Genomic DNA, 23,698 nt, shown 5'->3' on the forward strand with positions numbered 1-23,698 from the left:
AACATGGCTCGAATTTCAGTGGAAAAAAAACAGTTCAGCTTCTTTTATTATAAGGGTTTAAAATGACATCACCGTCTATTAGACTGGAGAAGAGCTACAGCCTCACACAACGCCCAGCTTATGAATGCAGCTTATGAAATATGAAAGCTATGAAGAACATGACAGAGTGCGTTTTGGAACCACGGAGCTCCAAGGAGTTTAAGGGGCTACATCTTGAGCACATTTCAAACTCCTGAGAAACTTGAGATACTTCGGACTTGAAATAGCCACAAAGGCACCGTTTTTGATCAAATAGTTTATGAAAAACTATGAGAAATGTACTCGCTGGCCTCCTGCAATAACACACTTTTTTTGTGCAGCAGCCAATTTATCACTAATATAAATTCAACCCAGTTGAATCCTAATGAGGTTTTAGATCTTTTGGGACCCACCAAATACATTTTTACCACTCGATTTAATGTGCAGCTACGTGCCTTGTCTTCTCATCAGGTTCCAAGTGTAAAAATCAGTTATATTGATGAAGGAGGTTAATAGACTCCTGTGTAGTATTACTTGTGAAAAGCTACAAGGGTAAACCTCACAAAAATACATTCTAAAAATATATCGCTGCTGTCAGAAGCTGTCAAGGTGGTGACTTTACAGGAGAAGGAAAAAATTTCACTTTTACTGCGAGTCAATGGAACCAGACGTTTTTTCCATGTAATTTTGGGCCGTTTCTTTTGGTTCATCCATCATAAAACGTACGCACAGTGGAAAGGGTAACAGGCACAGGGTACAGATTATCTACAGTTTAACTTTCTTCTTTTAAAAAAATGATATTCACAAACTACCTGCCTTTTTTCAGTGGAATGCCTTGACTCAGATACTTGAGATATTGCTTAACATTTTAATTAACCAAGGCTTTCAAATCAAGTCCTTTCTTTGAAGCCAGTCTGAGATCTCAGCTAAAGTCAGCCAAGAATAAATTAGCAGGTTATTCTGCGGTGTGCTATAATAACAGTAACCTCCAAGTCTTTTAAGTTCTATTAATGAGTAAATTACCCAGTCATTATGGGTCTGTGGTTATATGGTTATGAGTTACCTCGTTCATACGTTCAGTAATAAAAAAGTGCAGACGAAGGTGATTTCAGAGGGCAATCTCTCCACCTGGCGTCATTAAAATGCAGATGTTATTATGATGTTATTTGCTGTAAGTGTTTGTAGTAAATAAATAATAATAAAAAAAAGTACCCTGAGAGGGTGTCAAAGAGGAATGCCTGGAAAGGAGGACCACATGAAGGCACTAAGAATGAACTGAAGAGTTTAAGCATGTATGTTAAAGGGCTTATTTTGTCCAGATGTGAGGTCAATTTCAGAGATGGAAAAAATGGTTCTAATGGTTTCGTGTGAAATGGATCATCGCAAAGAAACTTACTGAGCTTTATATAGTGCTTGTGGTAGGCACTAAAGTTTGCCATGTCTACAACACAAATACAGCCATTTTATTTACTTATTAATTCATTCATCGATTGATTGATCTTTTATTGCCACATGATGTGTCTGTGGTAATTGTATCCAGTGCATTAAGATGTAGTTCAAATCTGTAGTAGTGCAATACACATAAACATGCAGTGTAACACAAATGGACAGACTATAATGATACACTATACATTGGCAATATGGAAAAAAGCTGTTCTATTCAATTCAATCACTGAATCTTCTGAAATGTTATATGTAATGTTGATGGTGGTAAAATAATGGTACATAAAAATGGGTACCATTTTGCGTTCGAATGCGCTGCATGCAAAAAAGGTTTAACACAAAACCTTATTATAGCTGATGATAAACCAACTGAATCTTAAATCATGTCTTAGGCATCAGGCAGCGTATTTGGAACCATTACAAGTCATAACTTTGTGCGAGGTCACGCTTCGGATGTCTGGTTCCTATCGCCACCACTGTGAACAATTATCACGCGGTACGTTTCTCTAAAACGGAGCATTTCACACCAAAACACTCTGGATGACTGTGTTAACATTTAGACCGTTTAATTATAGAAAAAAAAAATTCAACCTGGTGGAATTGCCCTTTAAATGTGGCAATGTGTGAAATACTGCATGACTGGAGTCTTGAACTCCAGCAAGATTTAATACTGCAAATTAACACACCTTCATAATTTGACTGACCTTTTTACTTTAACACATTCTGATGTTTTTACTCTGTAATTACAAGATCATAGTAGTTATTTTAGCTACTGTATATTACCATTGACACATTATGAGCTGCACACACTATTTTACCCTGCAGTCTTCTAAGGTGGGACCTCTGCTACTCTAAGTCTTAACCACAAACCACAGAGCCGGGTGTCTTCAAAAAAAAGCCCCTTCTAGCTTCTGCTGGAGATGCGAAACTGAAGGAAAACCAGATGTTTTTACTTCTTGGTGACATGGAGCTCAGCACTTGCAGCACACTTCTTCACGAAGGCAAATTATGAGTCAACTTGCGTACGAAATCTAAATTACTTCCTTTAAAAGAAACGCTGTGTCAGGAGTGCAGGTTTGCAGCCTGTTACTCAGGGGCCTCACTAGAGAACTATGGATGGGGGGCCTAAGCATTTAGTCAAATCAAATCATGTACACAGGTGAGAAGGTGAGGTAACTAAAAAGTGTATATACACACACACACACACACACACACACCTCATGTATCCATTTTTGTCGTTTTCTGTTTTTGACATAATTTGAAAATTCCCATTATGCTATACATTTTTTGTAAATTTCATGATGAATGAACCAATAGAAATGTCCCTAAATTACTTGGAAAAAAGTCTGGTTGCATTAACACTACATTACACTAAACATAAAGTATGTTTTTTCCTTCTCCTGTGAAGTTCTCATTTTGGTGATACAAGGTTACACACACACACACACACACACACACACACACACACACATAAAAAAAATGGAACTCTCAAATAACACATCCTAGATCTGAATTAATGAAATATTCTCATTGAATACTTTGTTCTGTACAAAGTTGAATGTGCTGACAACAAAATCACACAAAAATCAAAGGAAATCAAATTTATTAACCAGTGGAGGCCTGGATTTGGAGTCACACGCAAAATTAAAGTGGAAAAACACACGACAGGCTGATCCAACTTTGATGTAGTGTCCTTAAAACAAGTCAAAATGAGGCTCAGTATTTTGTGTGGCCTCACATGGTCTCACAAGGGGTCTGAGGATCTCATCTCGGTACCTAATGGCAGTCAGGCTACCTCTGGCGAGCACATGGAGGGCTGTGTGGCCCTCCAAAGAAATGCCACCCCACACCATTACTGACCCACTGCCAAACCGGTCATGCTGAAGGATGTTGCAGGCAGCAGATCGCTCTCCACGGCGTCTCCAGACTCTGTCACGTCTGTCACATGTGCTCAGTGTGAACCTGCTTTCATCTGTGAAGAGAACAGGGCACCAGTGGTGAATTTGCCAATCCTGGTGTTCTCTGGCAAATGCCAAGCGTCCTGCACGGTGTTGGGCTGTGAGCACAACCCCCATCTGTGGACGTCGGGCCCTCATACCATCCTCATGGAGTCGGTTTCTAACCGTTTGTGCAGACACATGCACATTTGTGGCCTGCTGGAGGTCATTTTGCAGGAATGACCCCTATGAAATTGATTGTCAATCAGTGTTGCTTCCTAAGTGGACAGTTTGATTAACTTGGAGTTATATTGTGTTGTTTAAGTGTTCCCTTTATTTTTTTGAGCAGTGTATACACACACACACACACACACACATATATATATATATATATATATATATATATATATATATATATATATATATATATAGTTGGAAAAAATATCAAGAGAGAGAGAGAGTGAGTGAGAGTGAGAGTGAGAGAGAGAGAGTTTTTTGGCACAGTTGAATAATGTAGAATCAGTGAAAATGCCCTGATGATTTAATCTAATGATGTACATTGTTCTGGGGGAGCTAAACGATATTTAAAGCCCCCCTCACACTTGCCTCGCGCCGCCCCTGCTGTTTCTCAAGTGGGGAAAGAGGAAGTGTGATAAATCGAGCTGGCTGCCACACACACACACACACACACACACACACACACACACTCACAGAGGAAAAAGGAAAAGAAAAAAGTGTCAAACATGACACGACATGGATTTGGAGACATCCAGGCTCTCTAACCTTAAATTCTCATCCAACCGGTCACGCGAAATACGAGAATCCATGTCAGGCGGTGCGGCTGGAATTACTCACTCCTTCAGCCCGCTGTCGGGAGCCGCTCGCTCGCTTCACTCCGTCCTCTCAGACCTCATGTGGACAGACGTGCGTTAGCCGCCGAAACAGTTACACGGCTGGTTTTCTCCTCGCCGAGTTGAACTCCCAGCTCTGAAGAGATGTCAGACTTGAGGCTTAACAGCGAATATCTCTACAGTTTCCCGGCGGCTGGGATGAACGAGTTCACCAGAGTTATGGACTCGCTCTCTGACTCCGACTGGCTGAGATTTGGTAAGATGATTTAATCGGGTGCATTTTTCTGTCTCGCACGGTGAACATGTCTTCCTACGACCTGTCCGACAGTTGGCTTATTGTGTTAAAGACGTTAAAAGCCGGCGTTGAGAAAGCTGCTAGCGCTTAGCTTAGCCGACTTCCTCAGCCCGAGAGAAAGTTGGGCGCTCAGCGTCGTTAGTGGGCGACTAGCTTCGGCTAACTCCGCCAGTTCTGCTGGAAACTTCTCCAACAACATCACCTCGATTATCAAGGTCATCGGCGCTCCCGTGAAGCTGATTTGCGACTCATTTTTGTGTGTTAATTTTCATTAATTAAACGACGTTGTTGGCTAAACGGCGAACTTGCTGTTCTCTTTAGAAATCGAGCTAAATGTCCGCTGGTCGAGTGGTTAGTTAGTTCAGGTGAGTTAGCTGTTGACAGTTAGCTTAGCGTAACGACGCCGCTTTTGGTCGCTCGAAGCCGCAGAATCACCGCACTGGCGCCCGATAAACATCTCGTTCCGAGTGGTGTGCGATGTGGCAGAAAGGTGGGTATTTCGATACCTCAAGAAACAGTGCAATGTCATTGGGAAGTTTTTTTTAGATATCGTTACGGAGTGACATCCTGTATAAATAAATAACAATGCGTGGCCCCGACTTAGTAAGGCGTGGGGACGAGATAATTAAGTCGGGGGACACGACTTAGTAAAGCGTGGGGACGAGATCCTAATGTGTGGCCGCGATCTCGTTCTCACGTCTTACTAAGTCGCATTAGGCCACGCATTAGGATCTCGTTCCCACGTGTTAAGATTTTATTTATTTATTTTTGTACTGGATGTCATCAGCGGGGCTCCGTAGGGTGTCTGATCAGTTGGAACAGAAAAAAAATAACCAGAACTGACAAAAACTGGGGACGCAGTGATTTGTATCCAGTATTTGACCTGCTGTGTTGCACTAAATCCAGTTAAGTGGGACACATCTTGCTCTCTAATAAAAGACGCAGTTGGTCTACATCGGTGTTGTTCCACAAGTCTTGACGGGACACACAGTATGTTCAGAGCAGCGTGGTATTGCTTTGTGTTTTAATAATAAATAGTGTGTTATTGCCCAGCCAGACTCGTTCCCTCGGCTATTTTCATAACCAGTAATGCAGTTTTTTGATTGGTATTTCAGTTTATTGGACACCCTGCCAGTTAGGATTTCAGCCAGAAAATGCAGAAAAGAGCTTTTTTTTCCTTTTTTTATTCTTGTGATCCTTCCAGATAATTTAGTGTGGGAAATGAAATGATTCATCGCTACAAAAAACAATGAGTGTTGTGTCCCGCTTCTCTCTAAGGATGAACATGAGAACTAAACCCTTGTCCCACAAAGGACCCCAAATAGCGCCCTCTGGGTGGGAAACATGGAGAGGTGGACATGAGGCTCCGCTACAGGGGCTCCAGTTTACAGGCACTATTTTTTAAGCTTAGGTCTTTTATTTAGTGATATCAACCTAAAACTCACATTTAGGTTTAAAAAGGGAAATCCTCAGATTTTTCAGAATTTCACAGTATTTAACCTCTTCAGCTCCTTGAGACCACCGGTGGTTCCAAAACACACCTCGTCATGACTTTCATATTTCATAACTCTTCTCTCCAGTCTAATAGACGGCGATGTCATTTTAAACCCTTATAATAAAAGAAGCTGAACTTTGTTTTTCTACTGAAAGTCGACCCGTTTTTCCCCAAATCTGGGCTCTAAACTATAAACAGGCTCTAAACTATGAACAAACTCTTCAGTGATCTGCTCTGGAAACATCACTTTTAGAAAATAACACAAAGAGCGTCATAACACAAAAACACATGTTCTGTTAGTTTGGGGAGCTTCAAAGCAAATAAAATAAAAATGCATTTATTTCATGCAGTTACTGAATAATTTGCCTTACGATTTGGTCACGTAAATTCACAACTGGGCAATAAGAGGTTAAAAAAGTAAAAAATAAGTCATTCAAAGTGGTTTGATGTGAGATTTCTTCACTATGGTGGTGAGGGGAACCAGGGGTCATGCAAATGTAACCATTTTATTGACTACCAAAATGGTAGTGACTTGCATGTCTTCCTGAGGTTGTATGTGGCTTGTTAATGGTAGAATAGTGTTCAACGTGGAAAAATAGGTTTTATTTGAGGACTGTTTTGCCCCACAATGCCCTGCATGTACCCCTCCATCATGAAGGAATTTTAAAAATGCTTTAGGCTGAAACTTTGCCTCAGAACTGTCCTAGAGCGAAGTCTCAGGCGTCAGAGAGCGCAACTTCCTCCAGGTATCTTTTAAAGGCATCTGGGTCCTAACACCACCACTGTGAAACATTCTGGTTTGCTTCTTGTGAAACCAGTGAAACCAGTGTACCAGTGCATTTTACATGAGCCACTCTGAATGACTTTGTTTCCATCTCAATTTAATCTTGGAAAAAATAGGTGGAATTCGTCTTTAATGTACACCGATCAGGCATAACATTATGACTTGTTTCTACACTCACTGTCCATTTTATCAGCTCCACTTACTCTTTGTAGTTCTACAGTTACAGACTGTAGTCCATCTGTTTCTCTGACACTCTGTTAGCCCCCCTTTTACCCTGTTCTTCAGTGGTCAGGACCCCCATGGACCCTCACAGAGCAGGTACTATTTGGGTGGTGGATCATTCTCAGCACTGCAGTAACACTGATGTGGTGGTAGTGTGTTAATGTGTGTTGTGCTGGTATGAGTGGATCAGACACAGCAGTGCTGCTGGAGTTTTTAAACACCTCAGTGTCACTGCTGGACTGAGAATAGTCCACCAACCAAAATATCCAGCCAACATCATCCTGTGACCACTGATGAAGGTCTAGAGGATGACCAACACAAACTGCAGCAGCAGATGAGCTGTCACCTCTGACTTTACATCTACAAGGTGGACTCACAAGGTAGGAGTGTCTAATAGAGTGGACAGTGAGTGGACACAGTGTTTAAAAACTCCAGAAGCACTGCTGTGTCTGATCCACTCAGACTAGCGCAACACACACTAACACACCACCACCACATCAGTGTTACTGCAGTGCTGAGAAAGAAATAGCTTTGTTGTTTAATACCCACACAATCCCTTAACTGATCTGGTAGTGCTTCTCTTATGAATCTCTTATTCATTCCTGTGTCAAGAAGCCAAAATATCTAACGTTACATGGAATCCAGGCCTCGTGGGTTGCCTGCTTAGTCAGTTGGTGGGTGGACCAAGGGTAAAAAAAAAAGGCCATGAGAAAAGTCTGCCTGCGCTCATTGAATGTGCTAAATCGGTAGCTTAATGCACTCCGGGTATGTTTAGCAGAGTTTCCTGACATACTTTTTTCAAAGTTATCTAATGAAGATAGACTGAAATTGTTCTTATTCCCAATCCAGCATCTCAAGTAATATCGGATCAGACTGAACTACGGCTGGTGGAGCAAAACAGCCGACGGACAGAAACACTAATGCACAAGTGGGGCTGTAGAAACGGCACAGTTGGGGAGCTTGTGGACCTCCTCCAAGACCTGGAGCTGTTAAGGCCAAGAGATATCATCCTTAAATGTGAGTGAATGAAGTGCTTCCTTACCTTTTATTCTGAAAGCCGTGCGATTGTGATGAACTGCTTAGCCACTGTTTTCAGCTCTACCGCTTCAGAAATATTGGGTGTGATTAGTTTTGCTTAAACTCATAACTCGGTTGGTGCAGAGCAAAAACACTGTAGGTACAGCCAGTAATTTTGCAAGCTCAAGTGTAAGTGGACTAGGCCTGCAGATGCTGGTCAGGTCTAGTCTTGGACTGAAGAAAGACTGGTACACTTTATTTGAAGTGGTCCTTTTGTAGATGATTAAGAAACTCCTTACAGATTATCAGTAACACATCAACTACATATCAGTGAAGTAGCAGCAGTGCAGCATCTGAATACATTGAAGTAAATATCCTAGATGTTCTGTTGATACATTACTTACTTTAAGTAGACGTGTTGTTGATGTGTTACTTCTATTACGCAAAACCTACCCTTCTCCAACCTCACCCAAAACCTAACCCTCACCCTGGGCCTAATCCTAACCCTAACCTTAACCTCAACCTAAAACCTAATCCTCATATGTCTTACTCGGAGTCTGTTGAGTGTTTTCTTCGTCTGAAAAGGGTCACTGAAAATAAAGTGTCGCCGATATACTTCATTGTATGTTAGGCTTGGGCTGTTTTGTTTTGAAAATGGTTTGTGATCAAATCTGTCATTTTGATCTGGACTTCATCATCTTCCTTTTAGCCTTTGTTGCTGTTCTAGTGGTAATTCACTAATCCTTTCAACTGCCTACACTGCCATAGTCATCAGCGTTTATCTGTAGCAGAGAGCAGACGTTGAAACTGGTGATTTTACCCTGTAAGAGAATCTGTTTCCAGGGGCATCAGGGGGGACTTTATTTTTTATCACCGTGCCATGATTTAAAAAATTTTTTTTTACATAATTGCTGCAATTATTTAAGCTGATTGCAGTCATTTTCCCCAATTTTTAGTGTTCACAGTGGCAACAAACAGAATTGAATTGGGTGCATTTTCATCAGTTGGGTTGAGGCCAGCTCATCGAAATGAAAGAAAACAGAAAATGTGTTTATTGAAAACTTGAAATCACACATTTGCCTCAAACCACATTGACTTTTGAAATAATCTCACCTAGACTTACTAATGTGGTTCAGCATTAGAATAGTTAACCCCCTATTGTGTGATGTTGCTTCAGGGCAACAAACAGATTTTACCCACTTTACAGTAACGTTATACGTATTTAAAGACAATGATGGGGTAACAATGAAGAGAAGAGTTTGAGTAGGTCAATAAAAAGCATGTACTTATTCATACTGTCTCTTTATGGACACATTTAAACATACAGTATTAGTTTTTTTGAGAATTTGCAGAAATATGTTTGTTGCCTAAAAGCAACATTGTATGACAGTGGAATGGATTTAGCCAGTCTCACGTCAGGTCTCACTACTTCAGCGAACACGACTCTATACCTTTTCTTCCACACAATGTTACTTTAAGGCAACACACTCCAAAAGGACCCCTGCACACATTATGACTATGTTTTTTAATTTAATAAACAGGTCCAGAAAATTAAATCAAGGACAATTTTATGTAAAAACAGTGAATTGTAGGTTTTTTATTAATTGCTGTCATAATGTGTGAATTAGAAGGTTGAAAATATTGTTAATATTGATTATAATTTATATTTATCACAGTATTTTGATGCACAGGCACCAGTTGAGTCACATTTTAAAACTGAGTGCAATTATTTTTGTTTTATGTTTCACATATTGTTCTGCACAAAATCCAGATCTATTTATGTTCTCTTTCTGATGAAACATGCAGTTGGTTAGTGTTGGTCAGATGGTCCTCCTTATGCTCAGAAAAACATATTATGACATTCATCGCAATGACTGCCATGCTGCCTATCCCTTTAATGTGACTTCTAATAATGTATGACATGCTGTTGTTCATGGATGTCGACAAAGTTCAAGCTTTAAGATTACTGCTGCTCTTTTTGGCGCGCTGTGGCTGAAAACTTTAAATTCTAGGCATCTAAGACTAGATGAAAGCATCCAGTTACAGAGTTTACATTTAATGACTTTGTAATCTAAACACATTTTTCCAGCGTTTCCAGCCATTTCTTCACGCAGCTCTGTGTGTTTTCCTGCAGGGAGGCGTATTCCACAGCCTAGCTCTGTCTCACTCCCTCCCAGCTTCCTGCCACCTTCCAACCTCACCCGCTACAGCACTCCCCCCTCATCACTATTTACCCCATCCAAAGAGGTTACCCTGATGCTTCCCAGCCATGGTAACGTCTTACAAAATTTTTGTGCCATTGGTATTGTAGGGCTGCATGATAACACAAAAGCTGCAATATGCAAATGAGACGTCTGTCCAAACACAAAACATGTGTGTTGCACAATGTTGGCATTTTTGTATGAATTTAGGGCCACCACATCATTCAAAAAAAAGCAAATAATGTTGTTCAAAATAATGCAGACCAGTTGTAACTACAGATGCACTGGGCCGATGCTGATATTGTTTTTTTCAATGTGTATTTGATGCTGATGCATACACATTTATATAATGTAGAAATTGGGACTAAATCCAGTTAGATTAGCATTAAAAATAATTATGAAATGTCTTTTGTGGGGTTGCAAATGCAGTAAAATGAACAAAATACGGATGTTGAAGCCCAGCATCACCAAAACTCTTCTACCATAAAGAAGTAAATATCTGCCAATACCAGTATAATCCTGACATTATCTGGTTGTAACTATGTCACGTGTTCATCAGTTAGTTTTTAAATATATTAGAAGTTATAGAGCAGTTGCAGAGTATTATGCAGTGTTAATGCAGTACAGTTACTTTGTCCATATCATGCAGTCCTAGTCTATGGATTTCTGAAATTCCGTTTCAAAATATCAAAGCCTCAAACCATAATTACTTTTAATTACTTAATCATTTATTCTGCCTGTTATATACAGACTGGATATGCTAATGCATGTACTGTGCATGTCTTTGGGCTGTGGAGAAAACTAGTCAGCAGGAATTTTATTCAGTTTGTGAAAATGGTCTTGTACCATGTGCCAGCATTTTTTAGACATGTGTGATTTGCACCAGTACCTCCAAGCCAACTGATTGGAGCTCAGGCATCGTCAAGGCTCATGGGAGTGTTCAGATTATTGTGTTTGTGTCTGTAGAGAACAGGCTGCTGCCCAAACCCGGACCCCCACCCCCGGATCTGGAGTCGACGCGCTTGTCTCCGCAGTCAACACAGTCTGCGAAAGACGAGGTACTGTCTGATTGAGAGATGATGAGAAAGATCTGCACCTAACAAATGTTTTTTTTTTTTTTGTTTTTTTTTTTTATAAAATCAGTGTTATAAATGCTGTCATTTAGGTTTCATTTACATATGCGATAATGTTTGTTGGCAGCATTCCTGCGAGTGCCTTGCAGCTCGCCCGTCTCTGTTCGCTAGCGTCCTGTGCTGGCCGTTTGTAGAAGTGCAGCAGGGCACAGACAATTTCTCTGCATCTCGGAAGATCGGAGAGGGAGGCTTTGGGCATGTGTACCGCGCCTCCATGAGGAACACTGACTTTGCAGTCAAGAGGCTGAAAGAGGTGAGTGAATGAATGAGAAGATGCATGTGAAAGTGTGAGAATCATGAAGGTCCATCAGCCGTTTTCTGTTAGCTGTATTTTGCCTCAGCAGGAAGTGATTTAAATTTGGGATTTGTTTTTCAACAGTGCATTTGATGTCCATGCCAGGTGTCTTTTGACTGTGTGATAATAGGAATTTCTCAATGTCTTATGCAGAATTCCCATATGGGCTGGAGTGTGGTGAAGGAAAGCTTTAAAACCGAGGTGGAACAACTCTCACAGTAAGAAGGCTTTACTTTCTATGCTTGCTTTCGCAGCTTGAGCGTCGCCTTCCTTCGTCTTGCTTTCACTTTTTTCCTCCTCCTTTCATACATGTTGCGGTGGCACTGCTCACTGTATTAGAAATGACTTGTTTCTTTCTTCTTTTTTTTTTCATATGAACAAAATCCCATAGTGGAACTTCCCCCACCTGCACTTTTCATTGCCTTCTGTGCCAGCCACATGCCAGCTCAGCCTAGAAAAAACGAAAGTCTTCTGCTTCTCCTCCTCCCTTTGTTGTGGTTAGTTGCCTTTGGTTTGATTCTTAACGGGGTCATGCAGCTTTTATCTAAGCACGCTCTTTCTTGCTTTGTGCTTTCAGCGATTCTGTGATCTTACTTTTGTCCTTATTCAGTCCTTATTCAACACGACTTATTTTCTCCCTCCCTGACAGATACAGGCATCCGAACATAATGGACCTGGTTGGCTATAGTGTTGGAGGTGGAACATACTGCCTCATATATGTCTTCATGCCCAGTGGCTCTTTGGAGGATCAGCTGCACTGTGAAGTAAGACGTCACTCAGAGCAGCCTTTTATTGTAGTAAAATAAGATTTGGAAATGGAGAACTCAGGCTTGTATATGCAGTGTGCTTAAGCTTAGAAGTGTAAAGAACATCTCAGGATGTTCTGGGATCAGTATTCTTCTCTCAGTATTGGAAAACACTATACTGTTTAACGTTTATCTGCTTTTACTTGATTTACAAACCCAATCCCAAAAAAGTTGGGAGTTTTTTCTTAAATTTGGTCTTGAGAGGTTCCAAGAAAAAGTCTGTGTCAGGTTCATGACATGTTCTCAAACCGCAGAACTTTTCACCCCTTTGTTCTCTTGAGTGTGCATAGATTCTGTTCTGACCAAAGAACAAATCACAAAAAACATTGGTGAATATCAGTCTTCTTGAAAACTGCATGAGTTTTAAGAAGAAATTTCACCAAGAACAGTTGGTGAGTGAGTCCCACAGTTTCTTTGTAAACACACGCTCATTCCTATTTTGATGCCTGCAACACATTCCCACAAAGTTGGGACGGGAGCATGCAATCTCCTATAGACGGTGAACTACCTAATGTCCTTGCGGTCGCCCACAGACGGTGAACTACCTAATGTCCTTGCGGTCGCCCATAGATGGTGAACTACCTAATGTCCTGTTGGATTTTTACTGATGCGTTTTTTGGAAAGAGGTGGGCCTCCTTGCTCATGAAGGACTAGGTTATTCCTGGATGCTCCTTTTTTATCACCTGTTTAAGATGTTTTTTCAACATTTTCGCACAGCTTTTTTGAAATGCTTTGCAGCCACCGATTTCAGAATGAGCGTATGTTTGCAAAATTCAAAATGATGAGGTAAAACATTAAACACTTTGTCCTTGTACTGTATTTGTTCATATCCAGGTCAAAGTATATTTATAAATCACTGCTAGCTGTTTTTATTTGCATTTGATCTACTGTACCAACCTTTTTTGAAACTGGGCTTGTAACTTAAGTTAATTAGCAAATCCTTGTAACAGATCATTTTTTGGTTGTTTTGTCTTACAGAATAGTACTGCCCTCTCCTGGTCACAGCGTGTGAATGTCTTGTTGGGCTCAGCAAAAGCTATTCAGTATCTCCATTCTTGTTTCCCTGCACTAATTCATGGAGATGTCAAAAGGTGGGCCCAAATCGATTGAATAGCCTCTTTTCTTTACTAATAAATGAATCATATTTACTTCAAAATAAGAAACTTTTCCAAAGCATACAAATTAGAACTGCTTAATGTGGAGAAATAGGCATATGTAAATGTCCTACTAAGGCACTTATGAAGCCTCAACAAACCAGTATATCAACAAGCTGCCTAACACTACATTGTTTAGCATTAACTATGGTGAGGTAAGCATTTCCAGAACATGTTTATTTATACATTTTTCTTTTCTCAAAGAGAACACGTGCGTCTAAAGTGAAACACAGTTTAAACCAGAAACCAGAAGCAGTAACACAGCTAAATTGATAAAAATGCTCTGGAAAGGTTGTTTCATTAGTTACTGCTTAATAATGTAGTGATGAGCAGCCAGTTAATTACTTAATTAACTTGTTAAAGGGCCATATCATGGAAAAAAATCAATTTTCCTTGCTTTTTTGAAATAAGACTTTGATGAAGTATGTAAACATTGTAAGAGTTTCAAATCATACTGTTCACGCCACAGTACACTAAGACCATATATGGCAATAAAGCTGCAAAAACAGTTTGTTTTTGAATGCAATGTTTTATCTGCCTATTCAGCCAACAGCAGTCTAGTCCTGCCCACTCACACTGAATGTGAAAGGAATGTTTCAGCTCAAACTCCCTTTCCAGTGAGGCGCAGTACAGGGCAGCCAATCAGAACAGTGCTCATTTGCATATATTGTAGCAAAAACAGCCGGGTTAATTCCCAGGGATAAAGAGATGATGGAAAAGCTTCAAGCGAAAGTACTATTTTTGGAAAATTATTTTTTTTTCTTCAAAAATTATTAAAAGTGCTCTGAAAAATGTTTAATTCATCCTAGTTAGTGCTTAATAATGTAGTAATAAGCATATATTAAAGTTTCTAACTTTTTTTTTTCTTTCCCAAATATCTTTCTGATATCCAGGCCATAGTCTATAGTCTATAGTAATTGACAGATATTGCCGCTTTGTGCACTTTCTGAGTTTAATGAAATCCTCCCCCAACAGCTCTAACATCCTTCTTGATGAACACCTTGAACCCAAGCTGGGGGACTTTGGCCTCGCGCGTTTGTGTCAAAACCCCAACAGAACTCCAGGGAAGACGAGCAGTGTGGCTCAGACAGCGACAGTACGGGGAACACTAGCGTACCTGCCTGATGAATATCTGAAAGATGGCCAGCTGGGCGTGGAGATCGACATCTACAGCTTCGGAGTGGTACGAACTGTCATTTATTTAGTTTAGAGGCATTGATAGGTCTTAATTGGCTGATATAGTCACACAGGACTACGTTCCAGTTCTAGATGGGACAGCACATGACTTTGGCTGACTATAAAATTAAAAACTTTCTTTACTCAAAGAAAATCTACTCCTTTTGATTGTAATTGGATTGATCAATAAAACCTACTTTAGATTATTATGAAGTCTCATGTTCATTATTGTAATTCTTAAATGTGTCTCAGATGCCTGGGAATATGCAGGTAACAGGTTCAGTATTCAACTCTTTCTGCACAAAGCAGTTTCATTCACTGATTCTCCTGGTCCCACAGGTGTTGTTGGAGGTCCTTACTGGCAGAAGAGCTTTAGACACTGACAGCAAGTCGAAGACTGTCTACCTGGTGAGAAGCTTTTCGTTTATAATGATCTGCATGTTTTATTAGCATTTAACAACAAAGGCTAAAGACGATCTCTTCTTTACACAGAAAGACCTGGTGTCAGAAGTTGAGGATGATGGGAAGAGCTTCAGCAAAGGGAGGAATTCTCGGGAGCTGGCCTTTTCCCAGGCAGCTGACAACATCTGGAAGAAGCATCTGGATCCTCGACTGATGACGGAAGGCATTTCTGACCCTCATGGTTCCAGGGAACTCTCTCAGCTGGCATGCCGCTGCTTAGACCGCCGGAGAAAGAAAAGGCCTCCAATGACCGAGGTAGGATAAAAGCAGCCCATTCCACTGTACCAGCTGTATTGTTATTTATGTATCTGTTTATTTTCATTTAATCTTAGTTCATGTTCAGTTATCCAAGGAATTCCAAACAATCAAATTTTATTTTTAAAACAAGACACTGTTTCTACTGCATTAATACTTATAAGCTGCTTTGCAAATTTCTGAAATCATCCAAACTTCCACATCAAATGTACTTTGATATAGAACATGTTCTTCCCAAATTCAGTAGCAGCAAATGCAAATGAAGTTTCAGTTACATATAATAGTCGTTTCAGTTTCAGTGCCATATAATATATACCACCGTAATCTAGTACAGAAATGAATTGGGACCGGATAATTGTACATTTTCCACCTTAAATTATTATTATTATTTTTTTAAAAGACTGTCAAGTTTTTAAAATGTGCACATGCACATGCATTGTAGTCCAAAACGGACGGACTGCAGCGCTGTGTAAAAGTTTAATTGGAGTTTACTGATTTTCTGTGTTGTACGGATGTGTTAAATCAGGCTGACCGATCACAGCTCTGTTATCAGAGTTCAATCCACAGTGCATCGTGATGACAGCAGAACAGCTTGTCTTGCTTGTGGTGTGGCATGAAAGATTAAACGACAAGCAGCACATTCACTGTAAAAGTGCAGAGGTTACGAAAAATACACTCCGGAAGCTGAAAGGCCGAGGAATGATGCCAAATGCCTTTGAACAGCAAAGAAATAGTTCATAGCTGTTTTTTAATGTATTTGGGTGAACCCTGTTCTGTTACTGCTCATTGTTTTTGTGAAATGTTTGTTCTCAGTGATGCCACTAAATAAAGTTGATTTTTCATTCCTTTTCTGTTTTCTTTAAAAAAAGACACACACATTGGACTTGATGTGAAGTTTTCGCTGTGTTAAAAATTGCCTGCATGTGTTTGTTTGTTTTTTTAAGTCTGAAACAGCTGTACTTGGTATGAATACGCCTTTTTCTGATGGAAGTGACATGAATTTAGTTTTACTTCAGCTGGCTTTAGTGAAATCGGTTTGAGGTCCCATAAATGAATTTTCAGCTTCGTTAAACGTAGCCTCACCCTCCTGATGCATTTCAGTTCAGAGGTTTTGTTTTGGTCTTAAATTGTGTAATCTCTCCCATCAGGTCTTCAAAACTCTTCAAGACGTGCATTTGGGACTGAAGGCCTTTGGCAGGTCTGGCATAGTCAAAACGTCTCTGGCTCCTCCGCATCTGTCCACCCCGATGCCGCTGTGCTCCGAAAGCCGCTGTCTGGACTTTCTCACTCATCAGTTCTCTAAGCTTGTTCCCCAAGAGGACACTTACTGCTGCCCACACAAACACAGCTCCCTCCCTCTCCCTTCTGCAGTGACTCACTCAGAAGCCCCAGAGTCACAAAGGAGTGAGGGATTATGGGATACTCGGTACTCCTCAGTTCGTGCACCCTGCGAATCGGATGAGAGTCAGGGCTTCTCGCAGTGTTTTGCACCACAGACAAATCAGTGTCAGCTGTGGTGTGGAGGACACAGTGATGTTAAGAGCACACATACAAGCAACTTCTCTGTTGTGGCTCCATCCAGCTGCAGTTCAGGTAAAAGCTCAGCTGAGCATTATAGTGTTTTTGTTTTGTTTTGTTTTTTACCTGTGCCTGGGAGTGTTGACTGGAAACACAGCTTAACTCTCAAAATCAATATTTCTCAATGCCAGTTTTGAAAACACTGTAATAAAATGCTGTAACAGTAAAATAGTTTTTAAGTCACCTCTTTCTTTATGCAGGTTACAGTATTTGTTTTTCCCTGTTTTGGAAAAATCAACCAAGATACCAAAGTTCATTGAATCATTGATTTATTTTTCTCAGGCTCACTAACTGGGTGTTGATGGCTGATTTATTTATTTATTTATTTTTATTGTGTTTTCTTAGCCACGTTTTTTTATTCTTTCTGTTTTGAAAGCAATAAGCAACAAAGACAGTAACCTTTTTATTTTATCTTTATGCTCCCACTTTGCAGGCTAGTTTAGGGGGACCCCAGGCTCGTCTCTTGGGCAGGGCCACACTTTACAGGGCAATGCAGTGAGAGGAGAAATTCATTTAAGGCAGGGGTGTCATATCTTATATAAAGGGCCAGTGTGGCTGCAGGTTTTTGTTGAAACAAAGCAGGAGCACACATGATTGCCTGTTTAAAGACGGCGTCTGACGGATTGAACAAGTGTAATCAGGTGTGCTCTTCTTGTTTGGAACAAACACCTGCACCCACGCGGGCCCTTCGCGGATAAGACTTGCATTCCTGATTTAAGGGATGCACACAATGGTTGAGTGCAGACAAGGAAGGCTTAGCCTTCGGGATCAGAAACTGCAGCAAAGCAAGATCCCCAAATCCCATAAAACTGTCTACCAATTGCCTGATTAGCTGGCTGTAACTGAAAGACAAGAAAACTGAATGTCAGCCCTGGTACAGATTTCAGGCTCGCTCTACTAGCGTCTCTTCCGTTTCCTGGGTTAGCCAGCACGTTGAAGAATTCTGCTCTTAGCCTTGCCAATGAGTGAGTGAGCAGCTGCAGTCGATATTCACGGCTCCTTTTTCAAATAACCACTTTGCCATGACCTATACACCATTCTCCCCAAAGAGTTTTCCCTCACGCCCTCTTTGGCTGGTGTTTATTGTGGTTCTTACTGCTTGTCGTTGTTTCTAACATTCAAAAATCTGAAAAAAATCATTTAAAAAGGGAAAATTGGGACTAAAATTGCACACCTGCATCAAATAGGCACTCCTATTTAATAATTATCTCCCAAAAAGTAACTTTACAGGAGAAAAAAAGAATCATTCCTTGCTTTTGATGCAAGTTAGTGACGAGATTTGTGTCATTGGGTAGCATTTATATTTCTCCATTCATCATGAAATTTTGGCACGGTTGAAATGACAGCTGGTGTTATCAAATTATGTTTAAAAAATGGAGACATAAGCTTTTGTTTTGTCAGCACCCTATATGTATACTTGGCAACATGGAGTACTGTGGAAAAGTTTTAGCCATCTGAGAAAATCAGATTTAAATAGCTATCGTAATGTGGGGGTAACTAAACCTTCCTGCGCTTATGGATTACGCTGCGTGGATGTTGTTGCTGGTTGTTATGCAGTATATTGAAGACACAGAGGAATATTTCTGCTGGTTTCTTGTCTGGATTAAGAACAATGAATCTCTAATAGGATCACGTCAGAAGGGTCCCGCATAAAATGACTCGGTACAGGCCCCACCCACCCCTCAAGGCAGCCCTGGTGGTCACCAACCTTACTCCTGGAGATCTACTTCCCTGCAGAGTTTAATGCCAGCCTGCATCTAACATGCTGTCCTGCTTTATCTAACACTAATGCATCTGGTCCGGCCAATCGGGACGCTCTCTGGAGCAGGTTGCGGTTGAAACTAGGCTCTGCAGGGAGGTAGAGGTCCAGGACCGGGGCTGGTGACCACTGGGCTAAATGAGCACACTGATATGAATCACGGGATGGTGGGGTCCAATGTTATTTGAACAATAAAATCTTTATCAGATCGACTAAAGTAAAAATAAATCAGGTAATTGTTGATCAGTTAAGAACAAATCCTGTCTGATTACATGCCTAGATGTTTCAGGAATACTTGGAGTTTTGTATTTCATCACTTTTTACCAAAAACAGTTCAGCAAATTCAGCAGCTTTTGAACTCGACTGTCCTGTGATACTTTTTTCCCCTTGTCTTTGCAGATGAGAGAGTGATAATTAACCCAGTCAGGCAGCGCTTGGTTGAGAAAATGGCACTTTATGAAGAAGGCAGAATCCCAACCTCAGACCTCCTCTCATCTGCCGCTCCATCATGTAAGTCCTCAGAATGCTCCCAGATGGCAGATTTTATTGGATTAAAGAATGTGTGTGCTAAAAAGAAAAATGGAAATGAACCCCTTTTGGATTCATTACCTACAGTTCCAAAATGTGACGCTGCACTTTGAAGATTTAATCTTATTTGTTCATGTAAATCAATAGCCAAGTGATTTTGATCTCACCAGCGAGAGCCAAATTTAGCTCACACTTTTCAGATCAGTGAAGACCGGCCTGATCTCAAAGGGAGTGAGACATCATAGCTTCACAGAGAAAACACAGCACGTTGTCCAGTTTACCACATGTAGGCAGTGTTTTTCAGGATGTTACTGTGTTGATTATTTCAGATGTGACCATTTTAACCTCCTGTTATCCTCAAGTTTACTAACATCTTTTATTCTTGGGGTCAGTTTGTCCCCAGCAATTTAAACCTCCAGGAAATATCAAAGTTCTGCTGGGAATTATGTTTTCCCCTCGCTCATGTCATGTAAACTAGCAGTGGTTGTGGGGGCAGTCATGGGCTGGAGGTGAGGGAACCGGCCCTGTGACCGGAAGGTCGCCGACAGTACGTGACTAATGTGCCCTTGAGCAAGGCACCTAACCCCCAACTGCTCCCCGGGTGCTGCGGATAGGGCTGCCCACCACTCCGGGCAAGTATGCCCACTGCCCCCTAGTGTGTGTGTGCTCACTAGTGTGTATGTGGTGTTTCACTTCACGGATGGGTTAAATGCCAAGGTGAAATTTCCTCGTTTAATAAAAGTCACTTAATCTGGTTCTTGCACTACTACAGGGGTGGTTATGTTGGTTAGGTTGGGGCCCTAAAGCAGAGAAAAGTTGTTGTTTTTAAGATTATAAAATTGCATGTTATAGTGACCTCAGTATCATCCAAAACAACCAAAATGAATGTGTGTAAAATATTGACATTTTCTATATTTATACGGCTGAAACTGACCCCAAAGAACCCTGACACGGATAAAATGTGTACAGCAATTTAATAACATATTACGTTAATTTTATGTTTACTCAGTTGTCCTCATTAAATTAGGAAAAGTCATTAAATATGAAGCAAAAAATGATGTCAGTGAATTATTTAGAGACACTAAACATTGAATTGGGGTTAATTGACCACAAAGAATACATGAGGTTTAATTGCATGTTCATCAGACAGCTTTAAATCCATTATATTAAATCCATTTTGCTTATCGTTTCTGTAAGTGGTGGAACAGGGGTGTGAAACTCACTACTGGAAGGGCCATGTTAAAAAATCTCAACAAAACTGTGGGACAGAGAACTCCTGTTTTATTTGTTTTCTATTTACATTTTGCTATAAATCGAACTGACCACTGTTTATTCAAAATATGCAAAACCCTAAACAGTAGGCACTTGTAGTAGACCTTGAAATATGACCGGAATACTTGAAATATTCAAAACTTAAACGTCCCCAGGAGCTCAGTCTTTTAAACCTGTCTGAACTAGACACCCTGGCATCTTTTCTGTGCTGCCAGTTCATTAATACTAGTTTTTGAACTACTAAGCTGATGTTAAGTGAACTTTTTTCTGTTGCAGTGCATGCTGGGGACTGTAGTTCAGAGCATTGTGAAACAGGATATTAATAGAAAATTCAAAAGCATTTGCGGGCCGGACGTGCCTCCGACTGCAAGACGCTGCAGGAATTTGCAACAAATCGTTTTTCCACACTTCTAAACCAGCTTTTTTTTGGCCAACTGGAATAGCGGTTGTGACTAAGGCCCAGCCCCATTTCTTATTTTCAGCCCTACCCCTCGTTTTTGAGTGTCATCTTGCTCCTTGGAACTGAGTAACAAGGCATAGTAGTTGAGATCTTCTCCTCTGAAATGGAACCCTTCAATTAAAAGAGCATCACTTCTTCATTAACAGCTACTAGCGCTGCTCTGTAGGCGACGCTGCCCGTCTGCAGTGACAGCAGAGGAGGGTAAAGCTCAGCGCCTCACTGCTGGGCTTTAGTTACATTTAGGGCGTCATACGCCTTCAAAAAGGGGCGATATGACAATTGTTTATTATCACCCACCCCTAATTCTGTGGTGATATGAAGCTGAAGTCAGCTATTCACCAGCTTCTTGTTAGAATTTTCCTGTTCCACCTTAAATGGAGCAGAAGGTACATTCTGGTGCTTCAGGTGTCAGAACTAATGCACTATTTAAGGTGGAGCGGGAAAGTTAGCTAGCTACTGAAACATTAGCATACTATTAGCAATTCTTTCATGCTTGTTATGAAGAAAATGTCCATAATACATTGAAATGACAAACTAAGATATTACAGTGGTTATTATCATTTTTGATGGAGGAATTTCTCACATTTGTATGTTTCTTTGGTCGCTGGTGCGGTCATTTTGCCAGTTTGTCTTTTTTCTCATAACACTCCATTTGAATTGTGCCTCTGGAAAAACCTCCGTTTGGAGGGCCATGTAGCCCCAACACCCCTTCCCCTTCTCCTCGCCCTACCCCTTCATCTCAACAAAAGTCAGGACACCCTATCCCTAGGCGTGAGCATGTAAAATGGAGGGCTAAGAGGTAGGGGCGAGGGGTGAAATGGGATTGGGCCCAAATATATCTGAGGAGGAAATTTAAGGAACATACGAGATGAACTGGTATTCTGCCAACGACTAGTTTCTATAAATGATCCTGTGTAATAATATCTTACTCCGTTCGTGTTGTCAGGCATAATGTTTGGATGATTGGGCTTAATCAGTTTTGGGGAAATGATCTAATTGTGATGTTTTGACCAATATTGCAAATTAAATGTGATTATTTTCTGTTTCTTATAGTGCCTGAAATTGTTCAGGGCATCATCTCCAGTGTTTCTCTTATTCACTTTGCAGGCAGACTAACAAATTCTCAAAGACGGGAACCAGAGGAGAGTGACGAGAGCGCCAGCAATTTTGGTTAGGTTGCTGGAGCTGATGTGAACTGACGTATGCTGAAGTATGAGGCCAACACTTAAGAGGAAATCGGACACGGAGGAGTTCAGGAGCTGGTCGGGATTTCCCAACATCAGAGTTCTCAACACCAAATGGTGACCTACAGAAAGTGTTTTCTTTGGATACTGTTGTTTATTGCTGAACCATGAATTCTGACTTACTTGACCAATACAAGTATGTTGCATAGCCACTGGAAAGTGTCGTGTGTGTGAATTTTGGCATCTGTAATATAGTTTTGGCAACGTGTTAAGCGAAGTTTACTGCCAAATTCTCTTAGGCAGTTGAGATTACGCATGCAAGCCACTTTTACGCAGGGCTGGAAATAACTTAGAGATGTCTCCTCCTTCTTCTTCCTCCTGTACTGAAACCTTACCTTCCATCTGGAAGTGAATGCTCGCTGGTACAAGATGGACTACAATTCCAAGTGTGTGCTTGTGCTGCTGTGATTTGCAGAAAGGATCCTAAGCCTGGCTGCTGTCAGACTTCATCTGTGTTTAATGAAGTTTAATGTATGTACTTGAGTGGCTAATTTAATGTGAGAATCGCTAATTTAATGTGCGAGTGTTTGTTTGTTTGTATGTGTGGGAGCTAACATGAAGTTAGAAATGTTGCCAGATGTTTCAGATTGTTAAAGTAAGATGAATGTTTAATCTAATTTAAAATGCATCCCCCTCCTGCTGAGGAAACATAGACATTTCACTGTTGCTTCTGTGAATGTGCTGTGAGGAAAAGAGCATTTCTCGTATGAACATGGCCTTTGCAGAGTAATAGGAGCACATGCGTGTATTTTCTTTTCCCTTAATGGGGAATTCCAGTGACATTTCCAAAGTTCTGCATAGGTAAATCGTTTAGGTCTAAACGGAGTCGTTCAGTGAGTGACAGGTTGGTGTGAAGTGCTCTATTCTAGAGAAACTTGGTCAGAAGTGTTCACAGTGGTGGTGATGGGAACCAGATGTCCGATACACCTCTAAAAGCTCCTTCACAGAAAGTTATTACATGAAATGATTGCCAGTGTGCTGCCCTAGTGCTCTAGTGCCAGTGTGTTGCCCTAGTGCTCTAGTGCCGTGTGTTGCCCTAGTGCTCTAGTGCCGTGTGTTGCCCTAGTGAGTCAGACATTGTTTTGTGATAGTTTCAAGAAAGTTTTGGCCTAAAACTTTTTTTTTTTTTTAAATCCAACTGTGGTGGAGAATAAATTCCCCAAAGAAAACTTTCTTCTCTCGCGATATTCAACTGTTTTTATTTTACCATCTTCAACGTTTCTCAGAAGATGTGCAGGTTCACTGGTGATTTTGGGTAGTAAATAAAATGGCCAAATTGCTTTACATTGAGACCTTGGTTCCTGTCACCACCT

The 23,698-nt window shown here is 40.8% G+C and overlaps 1 protein-coding gene across 1 annotated transcript; it reads left to right on the forward strand.

Moving 5' to 3' along the window:
* The first annotated feature begins 4,072 nt into the window (after positions 1-4,072).
* Positions 4,073-22,544, forward strand: irak1 (interleukin-1 receptor-associated kinase 1). Its single transcript, XM_017719436.2, has 14 exons — positions 4,073-4,505; positions 7,895-8,062; positions 10,197-10,334; positions 11,230-11,321; positions 11,464-11,649; positions 11,845-11,909; positions 12,341-12,455; positions 13,476-13,588; positions 14,627-14,834; positions 15,167-15,235; positions 15,320-15,544; positions 16,693-17,137; positions 19,281-19,391; positions 22,249-22,544. Exons 1-14 carry the CDS (start codon positions 4,394-4,396, stop codon positions 22,314-22,316), a joined length of 2,115 nt encoding a protein of 704 aa, XP_017574925.1. The 5' UTR covers positions 4,073-4,393; the 3' UTR covers positions 22,317-22,544.
* The last annotated feature ends 1,154 nt before the right edge of the window (positions 22,545-23,698 follow it).

This window comes from Pygocentrus nattereri, chromosome 28 (assembly GCF_015220715.1).
Source record: "Pygocentrus nattereri isolate fPygNat1 chromosome 28, fPygNat1.pri, whole genome shotgun sequence".
Classification (NCBI taxonomy): domain Eukaryota; kingdom Metazoa; phylum Chordata; class Actinopteri; order Characiformes; family Serrasalmidae; genus Pygocentrus; species Pygocentrus nattereri.